Source organism: Polypterus senegalus, chromosome 1 (genome assembly GCF_016835505.1).
Source record: "Polypterus senegalus isolate Bchr_013 chromosome 1, ASM1683550v1, whole genome shotgun sequence".
NCBI lineage: Eukaryota > Metazoa > Chordata > Cladistia > Polypteriformes > Polypteridae > Polypterus > Polypterus senegalus.
The window spans coordinates 100,385,345-100,398,936 of NC_053154.1; the positions used below are offsets into that span (position 1 = coordinate 100,385,345).

At 35.9% G+C, this 13,592-nt stretch overlaps 1 protein-coding gene across 28 annotated transcripts in view; it reads left to right on the forward strand.

The window, feature by feature from the left end:
• The window catches only part of madd (MAP-kinase activating death domain), a 252,051-nt gene that overhangs the window by 119,859 nt on the left and 118,600 nt on the right, over positions 1-13,592 (forward strand). For all 28 annotated transcript variants that reach the window (XM_039753998.1, XM_039753924.1, XM_039753975.1 and 25 more), the window contains exons 6-12: positions 1,164-1,277; positions 6,062-6,142; positions 8,591-8,769; positions 8,984-9,219; positions 9,811-9,973; positions 10,960-11,063; positions 11,229-11,422. In XM_039753998.1, coding sequence (XP_039609932.1) covers positions 1,164-1,277; positions 6,062-6,142; positions 8,591-8,769; positions 8,984-9,219; positions 9,811-9,973; positions 10,960-11,063; positions 11,229-11,422 — 1,071 coding nt within the window. The remainder of the gene's footprint in view (positions 1-1,163; positions 1,278-6,061; positions 6,143-8,590; positions 8,770-8,983; positions 9,220-9,810; positions 9,974-10,959; positions 11,064-11,228; positions 11,423-13,592) is intronic.

Sequence of the window (13,592 nt, forward strand, 5' to 3'; positions counted from 1 at the left end):
GCAAGATAAAAAAAATGCAACATCTGTAGTTTGGGGCTTTGAGGAAATTTTAGCACATGTTTAGAGCCAATTGTCGAGTTTTATTTATGTCCACAATATAGTCAGCCAATCTGTGAGTGACAATATCACTCTAATTAAGGGACTTGGCTTGGCTACTTCACATGCACATCATTATTTTTTTTTTAGTTTTTTGACATTTTTACATTATATTTACTTGCCATTGTGTATTTCAGTCAATAAAACAGAAAGCCAAAACTGCTCTGTCACAAAAATTGGAATTGGAATTGTAATTGTAATTGGAGTTTTAGTTATATTTTTATGCTGTAATTTCTCAGAAAATTACTGAGAGATTGGATCCCAAAGACCTTAACTGTAGTTACTCAACAACATTATATAGAGCCTTTTGATTCCTTTATGTACCATCCATAGGTGGATCTTTCCAAACCAATCTGTTAAACCTTCCTGAACATGAAACTGGAGTAGTGTACCAGAGCAATGCATAATTCAGTTAGACACCTGGAATATGGTTCTACATTTAAGATTAATTTTGAAATTAGAAGGGATTATCATCAGAGGTAGAATAAAAGAGTAATAAGAGGAACTTTGATAGAAACTGAAGTAACAGACATGGCAAAAAAAGGACTGGTTTTGTCCTAAATATTTGAAAATTTAAAGGAAAGAAGTTAGAATCTCTGTATTATTTTGATTAATCACAATACCCAATGAATTTTTATGTATCGTCAGTTGCAGTTAACGCTATTGATTATACTGTATATTAAAGTTATAGGATAAACTGTGACACTCATATAAAGTTTTTTGTAGTAGAAATGTGGTCTTCATGTTTAAAACGGAATTAACATTATGCCAACCTTTTTTATTATCTCTTGTTTTATCTGTATGTTTAAATCTGCTTATTGTTCATGTTAACTCTATAGGTAACATTGTCAGGACTATCATTGTGTCCTATAATAAAACATTTGTAATTTTTAAATTGAAACTTCTTCTCCAGTCAATTCCTCAACACCATAGAGGACCTAGATATTTTGCTTGTGGAAGTGAATACACATGTTCCTGGCATTCTAAAATCCTCTTTTTGACTAGAACCAGAGTGGTGAAATTATTTACATTATCTTTAATTGTCATCTGACTCTTATTTTTCTCAGCTTCTTCTTGCTCCGACTCCCTACATCATTGGTGTACCTGCAAGCTTCTTCCTTTACAAATCTGATTTCAAAATGCCTGACGATGTTTGGCTGGTTGACCTGGACACAAATAAGGTATGCTTTTGTAAGAATGCTTTGTACATAGAAGTTTGGGTGCAAATAATGTCTTAGAACAATTTTAGAACTGCTAAACTAACATTTATTAATCGTGTTTGTTTTAATGGGATTAATTTGTTGAACATGTAAAAAGCGGTTTTCTGGAAAAATAGCTTTATTTGATTATTTCTTCTCTCACAACAGATTCACTGTTTTATTATACCCTTGTACCAGATGAATGAATGAAATTTAGCAGTTTTTCACTGGTTATGAGGATTAATAAATTAGTACAGAGGGCTCAGTAATTATGGACACATCATTTTAAGATGTAGCCAGCTGCATATAAAATAAATATTTTTAATGTCAAAGTTGCAGGCTTTTAATTATTTAGAAGTGCTTATAAATGGGTAATAGTATTTTTTTCCCTCACAAGCCAAGTATTCAGGGTAGTGAAAGACAGGAGTCTACCCTGGTAAGTCAACAACATCATATGCAATGTAATATACTAATCCTGGACAGCCCACTAGTCCACACGTAACCACATGCAAGTTCGAGTTGCTATGTAGCCACTTAAGCATGAGTTGTCCCTCTGGTGGGACAACAGCTATATTTCAAAGTTATTTGTGTATCATGCAGTAAACTCAAAAGGTCGATGAAAAGCAATAATGATATTTTTATTTTTATACCCAAGTGTAGCTTCTTTTAAGTAAATCATAAGTTTCCATGCTGTCTGCAATCTTTCATTTACAAAATATGCAATTTACTGTAGACACATATATCCCAAAACTGCTTTCCTCAAAGATCTCATCTATGTCGTGCCATATATAGTGAAAGGCTCAATACTATTCAATAGCTGAGTTTCAGCTCATTCTAGTGATCTTAGGTTGTCTGTGACTGTCCATTCATGTTACATGCCACAGCTATGCATTTAGGACAGGAAATAAATTGCTTATGTGATAGCTCAGCCATACACCTTGTTACACACAAAGCTTGAATCAGATTCTGATCATAGTTTTGATTGTTGATACTTACACATTTGATGTTTGATTTGTAAGTACTGCATTTAGTATAAGTTTTAAGTATCACAGCATTCAGTTTTACAGTTCAAGCCTCACTGTCTATTGCATGTTCTCCCTATGTTGCTTTAGTCAGTGCTCTTTCAATTTCAACTTAAAGTACAGGCAATGTTTCTTAACATACCTGTGAGTACTGTTAGACTGTACTTGTGACTCTTGAAGTTTCATATAAGGACCCTCCATTTCATTGAATGTCAATGTATCATGCCGCTCATTTCACTGTGAAATGGGGTAAAAATAATGTTGCACAGCTCTGTTGCTCCCCATCGTGGTGGTCGCAGCAGTGGCGGGGGCAGGAATGGGACAGATGACATTATTAAAAAGTCACATGTGGCCTTGGGTTTGTGGGAACTGTTAACATTTGAATTTGATGATTGCATATAGCGCAGAACTGACGTATCTGTACTATTCTTTCCTCTGCATGTCCTGGAGTACAAAAGAAACACCATCATGCACCAAAATGTGGAGACTGGGCAAGATCGGGGAAATAAAAAACGTGGTCACTGATTACAATCGCAAGAAGGCATGCAAATGAATATGAATAATAGGAATAATGTTGCATCAGTGCCTCAGTGTTTTCTGAAATGTACTATACAGTTTATAAAATTAACTATTCCAAATTTCATATATACTTATGTCTGTTTTTTGTCAGTGTGGCTTTGACATCATGGACCATAAGGTGCATACTAATTCAACATCAGCAGGGGCACTCAATAAAACTGAATACAAAAAACTCGAGTGACAATGAGATACCAAGAAGGCAGATTCACCAGTGTTTGTGTGTCAGTTTTTATCCCTCCAGATCAGAGAATTTCCAGTTCCATTGTCTCAAAATACAACTCACATCTACAGTTATTCCCAGTTTCAAATAAAAACTAACAGCGTCAGATCTGGGGTGGAGATTGTATCGTGATCGTGACTGAGAGAGTAAAAGCGAAAAAAAAAAAACGCTAACTTTTACAAGTACTGTAAATTTACACCGATTGTTACAGACACAAATCAAATGTATGTTTTTATTGTATAATATTAACAATAAGAGCAGCTCACTACTCATAACGGCAGCTGGCATCGAACCCACGGCCTCTTGATTACAAGTTAGCAGTTCTTACCGCTGCACCACGGAAGCTGTTGTATTATCTTGTACCTTTTGTGAAAGTGTGTGTTTGATCTTTGGACTTCAGGCTTCACACATTAATACAGTTTATGACTACATTTTGTATTTATTACTAAAACATCAAAAATATTTCTGTTTTAACAATGTGTTTACATAGATTTTTGTAGACACGAAACACACATGAAATGCATGTCTTCCAAATAACAATATATTTTTATCCTCTAAAACTCCAACACTTCACTCCAAGATAATGAAGGCTTGAGCTGGGAGAACTTTTTGCTCATTATGTAGCAGTGGGGGGATGGTATAGCAGGCTGCTTGTATTGATTGACACATTTACAAAACAAAAGACGCTGACAGAGAGGTGCAAAGGGATTTAAGGTGGGCCGGGTTTACAAGTTTTTTTGTAGGCTTTGGTAATTCTAGTTTTAAATGGTTCAATTGAAGGTGACTCCAAAATGTAATTAGGTGAACAATTCCACAGATAAGGTGCAGCAGATGCCAAAGGCCTGTCTTCCTTAGTTTTGCAATTAGTAAGAAATAACTGACCGGTAGATGTAAGCTCTCTGGATGGCTGGTGTAAAGCACACATTTTGGATAAATAGACAGGAGTCAATGTATTGATTTAAAAACCAGCAGCAAAATTTTAAAATCAATTCTGAAATAGGCAACCAGTGTAAAAAAGCTAAAATTGGAGATACAGAATCAAACTTTCTTGCCTCAACTTCTTTTTTTATCATAGAATCCCTGAAGCCTACGAAAAAAGTTGTAATCCCAGCCCTCCTTAAAGTCCTTCTCACTTTTCTATTAGCGTCTTCTGTTTTGTAAATGTGTCGATCAGTGCAAGCAGCAACCAGCCTGTTATTCCACAAGCACCCCCACTCCATTTACAGAGCTTGACTCAGGCAAAAAGTTCTCCCAGCTCAAGCCAAGGCTCCATATCAGTGTGAAGGGTACCTGGAGTTGTATAGGGTAAATAATAGTATATTATTATTTACAATACATGTGTTTGATGCGTGTTCCATGTCTACAAAAATCTGGGTAAGTGTAGGATGAAAGGAAATGCGAGGCAAGACATGCTGAACACATACCTAAAGCAGAAACTTTTTCCATGTTATACCAATAATGACGTGAAGTGTATAATGTGTGAAGATTTTAGTCCATATATCAAATAAACATGCGCTTTTATTCAAGTATATAAACAAAGTAAAAAAAAAACCAAAAAAATCAATTTACATGTTGTCAATGAGTTATAAAACCAAGCTCAAGTGTCAATCGACAGAAAGCTAATACGTATTCCTAGATGGTGCAGAGGCAAGAACTGCTGCCTTATAACCTAAAGATTGTCGGTTCGAGACCCGGAACTTTGTGTAGTGAGCTGCTATTATTATTATTACTATAATATAACAAAACCATTGATTTAATTTGAGCCTGGTGTAAATTTTGGCTACTTTTTTTTTTTTTTTAGTATTCAGTTTTATTCTCTCAGTGACAACAAACTTATATTTCCCTCTCTGAGTTGATGCCTTTTATCTCCATTCTTTTCACAAGAGCAGCGATGACCATAGTTGACACTGTGGTTGATACCTGCTCAGAATTATTTGTTGTACCAGCAATCAAAGATACAAAGTCCTGTGACCGCTATCAGACTGGATAAAAGCAGAACCGTAACAACAGACAGCTTCTTCACAGCGCTTTCGCTGGCTAATAGACTGCTGCACTGCAACACATCTCTGCTTAGCACCATTAGTAAAATGGGACTTCCTCCTGCATGCAAGCAATTCTCCGCGCTTTCCCCCAGGAAAAGGCACTGACCAGTCACCAAATCAAAAAATTCAGCTATGAATAAAGTGACATCAGCTTTAAGCAGCAAATAATTCTTTGAAAAATATTCTCAGTTCTCAGTTAAAACAGTTCAAAATTATATATTATTTAAAACCAAAGCACACAGCAATAGAAGTGAACATATAACAGTTTAATTTTAGAATTGTGTTTTGCAAACTAAATTCATATTGTTACATGTAGTACTTAGGCTTTAATAAAAGTTCTTTTCTTTAAAAGTAAACATAATAGTAAGTGAATCAATAAATGAACAGAGATTTGCTGCATGTTCTGCAAGCAATGTAGTTTATTAGTATGATACTTGTAAAGCTATGAGTACTTCATCAAAACAAGAAAACCTTATCTTTATAGTTCATATTTATCCCAGCATCTTGTCTTCTGTGTCTCAAAAATTGTTTAACCACATTTATATACTTCAGGTTTATATTACTTTGCTATATTTTTCCTTGATTTTTAAAAATGGCTTAGTAAACAAATGGTAAGCCTTTGCAAGTTTATGATATTTAAAAATGCATCTGGTTTAATTTAACTGTTAAGACAAAGCTGTTCATGTTGAATCTTTTGATTTTTGACTAATAAATTACTGCATTTATTTTCAAATATTTTTGCACATCAGGGGCCATCCTTATCCATATCAGGAGTGAAAACGAGAGGGCATGTTGATAGTTTCCCCCCAATTATTCTGAGGAATAGTACCCAGAATGCACAGTTGCTGAATGTTTCTGTGTAAGATATAACTAACTAAAAACGGTGTTTTTCCTGTACTGCAGGTTATTATCCCACACAATGTTGAACCTCTACCTGCCTTACCTGAGCCAGAGGCCACTGATCTCAAGAAGCACTTGAAACAGGTAAAGTCATTTACTTCTTTATTTTTTTCTCTTCTCTTTACAACATTTCGTGCATATGCACCCCAAGAGGATTTTGGCACATTCACCTTACTGAAATAGTCTACATGCTCAGTACCCATTCAGCCTGTTTTAATTTACTTATAGACTCATTACTTCCTTATTAGAGTAAATCCCACTAGCCATCATTTATATGTAAGCACTGTACTTCTAGAGGTGCCTCTGTTTGCACTCATCTTCAACGTAAGGCATTGAATATACTGAGGTCATTCTATGCTGGTCAGCCTGTTCTTCCTTATTTTAATATGGTTATGATAAGGGCCTTCTTATTTAAAATCTTAGCAATGGGGCACACCCATGACATCCGTTCAGTCTTCTGTTATGCGGTGTCCTTTCTTGATTGTGCTTGTGTCACTATTGTTCTGTTCTTTGTTTCTTATCTGTTTTCTCACAATGTGCCTGTCCCAGGCTCTTAAGGTAATGTGGATATTGAGGCTTTTTTGAGTCACCTTCTCTTGTAGTACCTAGAGTCCTGTTTATGTCTCCTTCTGCAAATGAAATGCTGTGACTAACTTAGCTGGCTAGACAGCAAACACCTTAAGAAACTTTCAGTATGTTTTTAAGACAAACTTTTATTCTCCCTTGATCTATAGACTAAAGACACAGTGCAATTTTCTAGGCAAAAGAGAAGTTGATGGGGGGTGGGGGCAAAACTGCTTTCTACTATTACCCTTTCCTAAAGGCTTCCTAGTGCAGAGGAGGCGAAAGCATGAAACTCCTGGGTAACTCTGGCTTCAGTATTGACGTTTTCTTTGGATGAATCCAAGAGGTTCTGTGGTAGTTTTGAACCTATACATACTTTCAAACCTGTGACAAGAAGAAGGCTAAAACATATCTCATTTTCAGAAGAAGTGTTCATCACTCAGCAGATTTGCCATTTCTCCATCAGATCATTTCCAGAATAAACTTTTTGTAAATTTATCTTCTATATGAAGAAGCTTAGTTTTGTATACATAGTAGCCATATATGGAGCCATGGTGCTCTTTTCTAAAACTAGCCCTGCTGTGCATATTGAACATTAAATAATTTTATGTCTACCAGCTCACTCCCTCCACCACCCATTGTCTGGCAGCATTGCAGAACCATGCATGGTGGGGACAAGCCAATCATTTTTTTTTTGCTGTTGATTTGGATCCACATTCTGAAGTTTTGCATTATGTTGGAAACCAGGTGATGCAGTTTAAGGCAATAACGTGCAGAAGATTCAAGAAGGCCCTTTGCAAAATAAGTCTGTGGAGATGGATGCATGGCAGGGCTAGTATAATACCAAGCTGTGTTCTGCAATGCCATTATCTGTTTGTTTCTTGTGGTGTTGTTTTTGTGTTTTTCTTTTCACTGTCTGTCAGTAAGAAATCCTCTTTCCTCCCCTGTCATCCGTGTCTGTGGTCATATGTGCATCCTTTCTGCGCTGTGGCTCCCTGCTGCCCTTCAGTGTCTGGTTAGCATGACGGCACTCGCGCAAAGACAGCTCTGCGCTTCGGAGGACAAGGTTTTTATTTTTTCTGTTATGTCTCTCTCTCTTTCTCACTGTCTTCACTGCCACATATTGCTTTACATTGTTAGGTTAAAGATGTTTGCCTGGTTTGCAGTGGAGTATTATTGCTTGAGGACTTAAGCCTTTAATTGCTCACTTAGACCAAGCAAAAACAATTTATGTCCAAGGCAAAATTTCTTTTCAGCGGCTTAAAATACAAAAGATGCTGTCAGGCTCTTAGTACATTTTGTTGCAAATAATGAAAGTATTCTGGTTTATTTCACACAAGCCAAGTGTTTTTCTGCTGCTTTTTTGCCATTTTTTATGGACAGAGATCTCCTGCTTCATGCACCACCCTTGCTGTTTTAGTCATTTTTGGTTATTTCTCAGCCCATATCTGCATAATCAGTTTTAGATGTATCAGTTATAACATAACTGTTCAACTATATATTTACATAAAACATGTGGAACTTTCACCTCGGTGTTAAGTAATTAAAAAAATATATAAACACGCAAGCATTTATATTTTTAGTCCTAGTAGTTGCCTTGCCAGGACTGTCTACCTTATAGTTATTATGTGGGTGAAAGACATAAGGTGAACAAGGTATATAGAATTAATTGTTCACAGCAGCTTTTCTGTTAAGGTATTGTGAATAAACCTTACTTGAAGATTTTAGAGGCCGTTAGAAAATTACCATCCACATCTATTTCATTCGCTCTTGAGATGCATGAAATATAAAACAAATTGCAAGAGAGTTCTTTTTGTCCTCTTTTGCTTATGATACATTCACCAAGACCCACTTAACCACTGAGTTTTGATAAGGCTCAGTTAGGGGGCTGAAATGGTGAAATGATTTTTTTTCCCTTTTTAGGACACCATCTGAAAATTCATTAATGCTGTGTTGTCTCTTTCAAAGGCTTTGGCTAGCATGAGTCTAAACACACAGCCTATTCTGAACCTGGAGAAATTCCAGGAAGGACAGGAGCTGCCACTGCTCTCAGGAAGATCACGAGATGATGGAGCTTCAACTCCTTCCACTGAGTTTAATCCTCTGATATATGGCAATGATGTTGACTCCGTAGATGTGGCAACAAGGCAAGGAAACCTGCTTTTATATTTTTTTAAAGCTGAAAGTCAGAGTAATCTAATCAGAAAAACAAAGATGATCTTAACTTTTAGAGAGTAAAAGTAGAATAATAGTATTCAAACCGAAGTAGATTGTCAAGTGCAGGATCGAGTGCTGATGTTGTAACCAGTTTTACCTGATACTAAAACTTGTTTTTTTCTTTCCTCTTTGTCTTTCCTTTAGGGTGGCCATGGTGAGATTTTTTAATTCTCCAAATGTGCTGCAGGGATTTCAGATGCACACTCGCACACTGAGGCTTTTTCCTAGGCCTGTGGTGGCCTTTCAGGCCAACTCCTTTCTTGCCTCCAGACCAAAACAATCTGGATTTGCAGAGAAGCTTGCCCGTACTCAAGCTGTTGAGTACTTTGGAGAGTGGTCTTTGAACCCCACCAACTATGCATTCCAGCGGATCCATAACAGTAAGACATTCAGTTGCCTTTGATATTAGGCCTTTTATGATGCAAAGAGTAAATACAAATACTGCAAAATTACTTTTAAGTTAGAGCATAAGCAGATTGATTGACTTGTTCAAATTCACACAGTGAATCAGATAGAGAAGTAAACCATTTAGTGTCCATTGGCTTAACCACTAGGCCATGTTGCCTTCTGGTTAAAAATACAAAGATGTATAAAAACAATTATGGGGCTCTAAATTTTTCATTAATTAAATTTTCTTCTATATTTGTAGCTACACTGAGTACTTTTGCATTCTGGTAGAGAATACATTATTTTAACTTCTATTTTTTCTACTTTAATTTGTATCTGATAGGTAATGTGAGAAAGACTACAAACATTGAGAGTGGTTTTCAACATATGCTAAGTTTTATCCATTGCTGACATTCTTTGATTCTCCAGTAGCACTCAAGTTTTTGGACTTGTATTGTGCTTTTTCTTATACAGTATCTTCTCTTCTGTCATACTCTTATTTTGTTAATTTTTGTTAGAATACTTTTACACTCTGAACACCTTTCTCTCCTACTTTTACACTCTTGAGATCTTTCTCTCCACAGATATGTATGACCCTTCTCTCATTGGAGATAAACCCAAGTGGTATGCACATCAGCTGCAACCAATTTTTTATCGTGTTTATGATAGCAACTCCCAGCTTGCTGAGGCAATGAATGCTCCACTTGAGAGAGAGAACCAGAATGACTCTGATCCAACTGATGACAGGTAAGAGGTGTTTAAGAGGTCAGACCACAATGGATAAATAGGAAATTGATGTGGTTTATAAAGTTGTGCTATTGGTAGATTTTTTTTTTATTTAGTACAGTGTCACTGACAACTACATGCAAACTGTTATCTGATGTGTTGACAGATTTAGATCCACAGTATTTTCCATATGTTTTATAACAATAGTTAAGGCAACAAGTTATTAAAAATGATTTTTCTGTGGATAGAGTATCTTTGATATTGGTAAAATAGGTGACCTCTTCCATTAGAATTTGTGGATTTGTGATTTGGTGAGACAGGTAACAGGTGTTAGCTTGTTGGCACAAGTTTTCAGTCAAGGAAACAATTTGAGCCTGTTGTCTTATTAAAACTTGTACACATGAAAGCACCAAACACCAAATTCAGATCACTCTTCAAGTTAATTATGAATACTATTACATACTGTCTAATATTCTGACAAATCATAAATGTTTATGAAAAACATCATTGACCTTTGTCTCTAAATAGGAATCAATTCCTTTAAATAATTGTTTACAGTGCATGTAAAAAATCACTAGTAGAGAATCAACCAGGCATTTTATATTTGCTCAGTTCCAAGTTAAATAGGTAGACTCATAAATATAGACAGCATATAATCTTATTTAGCTAAGTTTCCATTGTGGAGTAAAAGTAACATGTCAAGTCTCCACTCTTCAGAGATGTTGTATACTAAAATGCTGCCTGGGCAATAACAGCTATAATTTGTCTTGCTTCAGTGGTGAAGATTCTGGTGGATATGATTACAGGGCGTAAAACCTTAACACAGGAAAAGTCAATCTAATTACTTCCTTTTTAACTCAAGTTGATGTTCTTTAATTGTCATCTCCCATAAAGCACTAAAATGTAGTTTCTTTCACGCAATAAGCTTAAATTTAATATTTGAACATTGTGCAATTTTAAGTTTGTTATATCTATACAAAGATGTGACTGACCAAATTTACTTTCAGTGGCAGTGACAGTGTGGACTATGATGACTCCAGCTCATCATATTCTTCTCTTGGTGACTTTGTCAGTGAAATGATGAAGTGTGATATCAAAGGAGATACTCCTAGTAAGTATGTTTCTAAATAAAATTATTATAAATAATAGACTGTAAAAAAGAGGACTAAATTAATACATTTTATTGTTACCCTCATAACTTGTTAGTTAAAATGTCTTATTTCCCAATGAAACATAAAAGTGTAAGAAATTGTCATTGTTTTTGTTTGTACAACAGATGTTGATCCTTTGACTCACGCAGCACTAGGAGATGCCAGTGAGGTGGAATTCCAGGATTTTCAAGAATATAGGGGTGATGTAGAGGACCAAACACTGGACAGTGAGAATTCCCTTGACAACAACCAGCCACGGTCTAGCTCCAGTACAACAGCAAGCTCTAGTCCTAGCACAGTTATTCAGGGAGTCAATCATGTAAGTGTTACAAAGGCAAAGTAAGGTTGTTAGTTAACTGTTCTACAAAAAAAACATGGTTTATTAGAGTCTGTAGTCTTAATGGTAGTTTTAAACAATATACCTCCATGTCATATTGACATGAAAATGTTTATTTCATTAAACAACAACAACAACATTTATTTATATAGCACATTTTCATACAAGAAAAAATGTAGCTCAAAGTGCTTTACAAAATGAAGAATAGAAAAATAGAAGACACAATAAAAAATAAAAATAAGTCAACATTAATTAACATAGAATAAGTAAGGTCCCAATGGCCAGGGTGGAAAGAAAAAACAAAAAAAAACTCCAGATAGCTGGAGAAAAAAAAATAAAATCTGCAGGGATTCCAGACCAAGAGACCGCCCAGTCACATGTTCACATGTTTTTCTGCCCTGTTTAATATGTTGTGAATGTTATGGATTCCTTGATACTTAAACTATTTCAGACTGGACTTCTTTAAAAGATTCAATCATTAGAGTAAGAGAGAAAGATTTTAAGTACTCTATTTAGGAAAGGTAACACAGTAGAAGTCCAAGCAAGCACTTCACTCTGGAGTACCAATTCCTTGGGCTAGGAAAAAATTTTTATAGAATTCGATGTTTTTCTCCTGTGATTTGTTGCTCCTGTTTCTCTATGAGAGAGAGATAGAGAGACAGGTTGGAAGCATGCACTTATGGTGTTTTGCCACACCCACCCCATGCCAAACCACCTGGATTGGGACCTGAGTGCTGCAGGTGACATCCCTGCTCCACACTAGAATAGTGTGAGATTTTTTTTTTATTTTTTTTTTTTATTTATTAATTTTATTACAATCAATACATAGCAATCAAGTTTTACAAAAAAAAAAAAAGAATTATGCTAAGAACAGATCGATCCCCACCCTTGAGAGAGAGAGCAAGCCAAACGGTGTAAAATTTAAGGCTTTTAAAAATACCTAAATCAACAAATTCTCTGTGCTTTATAAAATCATTTCAAAATATTACTGATTAGATCCTGCCATGTTTTGAAAAAAGTCTGCACAGATCCTCTAACTGAGTATTTGATTTTTTCCAATTTTAAATAATATAACACATCAGTTTCCCACTGACTTAAAAGAGGAGAGTTTGGGTTCTTCCAGTTTATCAGAATAAGTCTGCGTGCCAACAGTGTAGTGAATGCAATCACAGTTTGTTTGTCTTTCTCCACTTTAAGACCCTCTGGAAGAACCCCAAACACAGCTGTTAATGGGTTAGGAGGGATTGTGAGTCCAAGACTGTCTGAGAGGTAATTAAAAATTTTTGTCCAGAATAATGTTAATTTGGAGCAGGCCCAGAACATGTGACCTAGTGAGGCTGGGGCTTGGTTGCAACGTTCGCAGGTTGGATCATGCCCTGGAAACATTTTGGAGAGTTTTAGTGAGACAGATGTGCTCGATATATAATTTTGAGTTGTATAATTGTATGCTTTGCGCATATGGAGCTTGAGTGAATTCTCTGCATTGCTACTTTCCACTCCTTTTCTGATATATTAATTGAGAGGTCATTTTCCCAGTGTCCTCTTGGATCTTTGAAAGGAAGGGATTGTAAAAGGATTTTATATATTGTAGAGATGGAGTCTAACTCCTTGAAATTGAGCAATAATTTTTCCAGCGTGGATGAGGGTGCAAGATGAGGAAAATCTGGAAGGTTCTGTTTAACAAAGTTCCTGATTTGAAGATAGTGAAAGAAATTTGTAGCTGGAATGTTAAATTTGGAATGTAATTGTTCATAGGATGCAAAGGCGTTGTCTATATAAAGATCTCTAAGCAAGTTAATTCCAAATTTTTCCAGATATTAAAACTGCATATGTTTGTGAGGGTTGAAAGAGGTGGTTCTTTTGCAGGGTGCCACAGAAAGAAGCTTCTCCGTCTTAAAATGCTTTCTACATTGGTTCCAGATTCTAAGTGAGTGGAGCACAATTGGGTTATTAGTGTATTGCCGATAGCGTGTGTTTATTGGAGCACAAAGCAAGGAATACAAAGAAGTACTGCAGGATTTTACTTCTATTGCGGTCCATGCCTGTGTATGTTCTTCTATTTGTGTCCAGGTTCTTATCGACTGTATATTTGCCCCAGTAATAAAACTGGAAGTTAGGTAGAGCCATGCCGCCTTCTGCCTTTTGTCTTTGT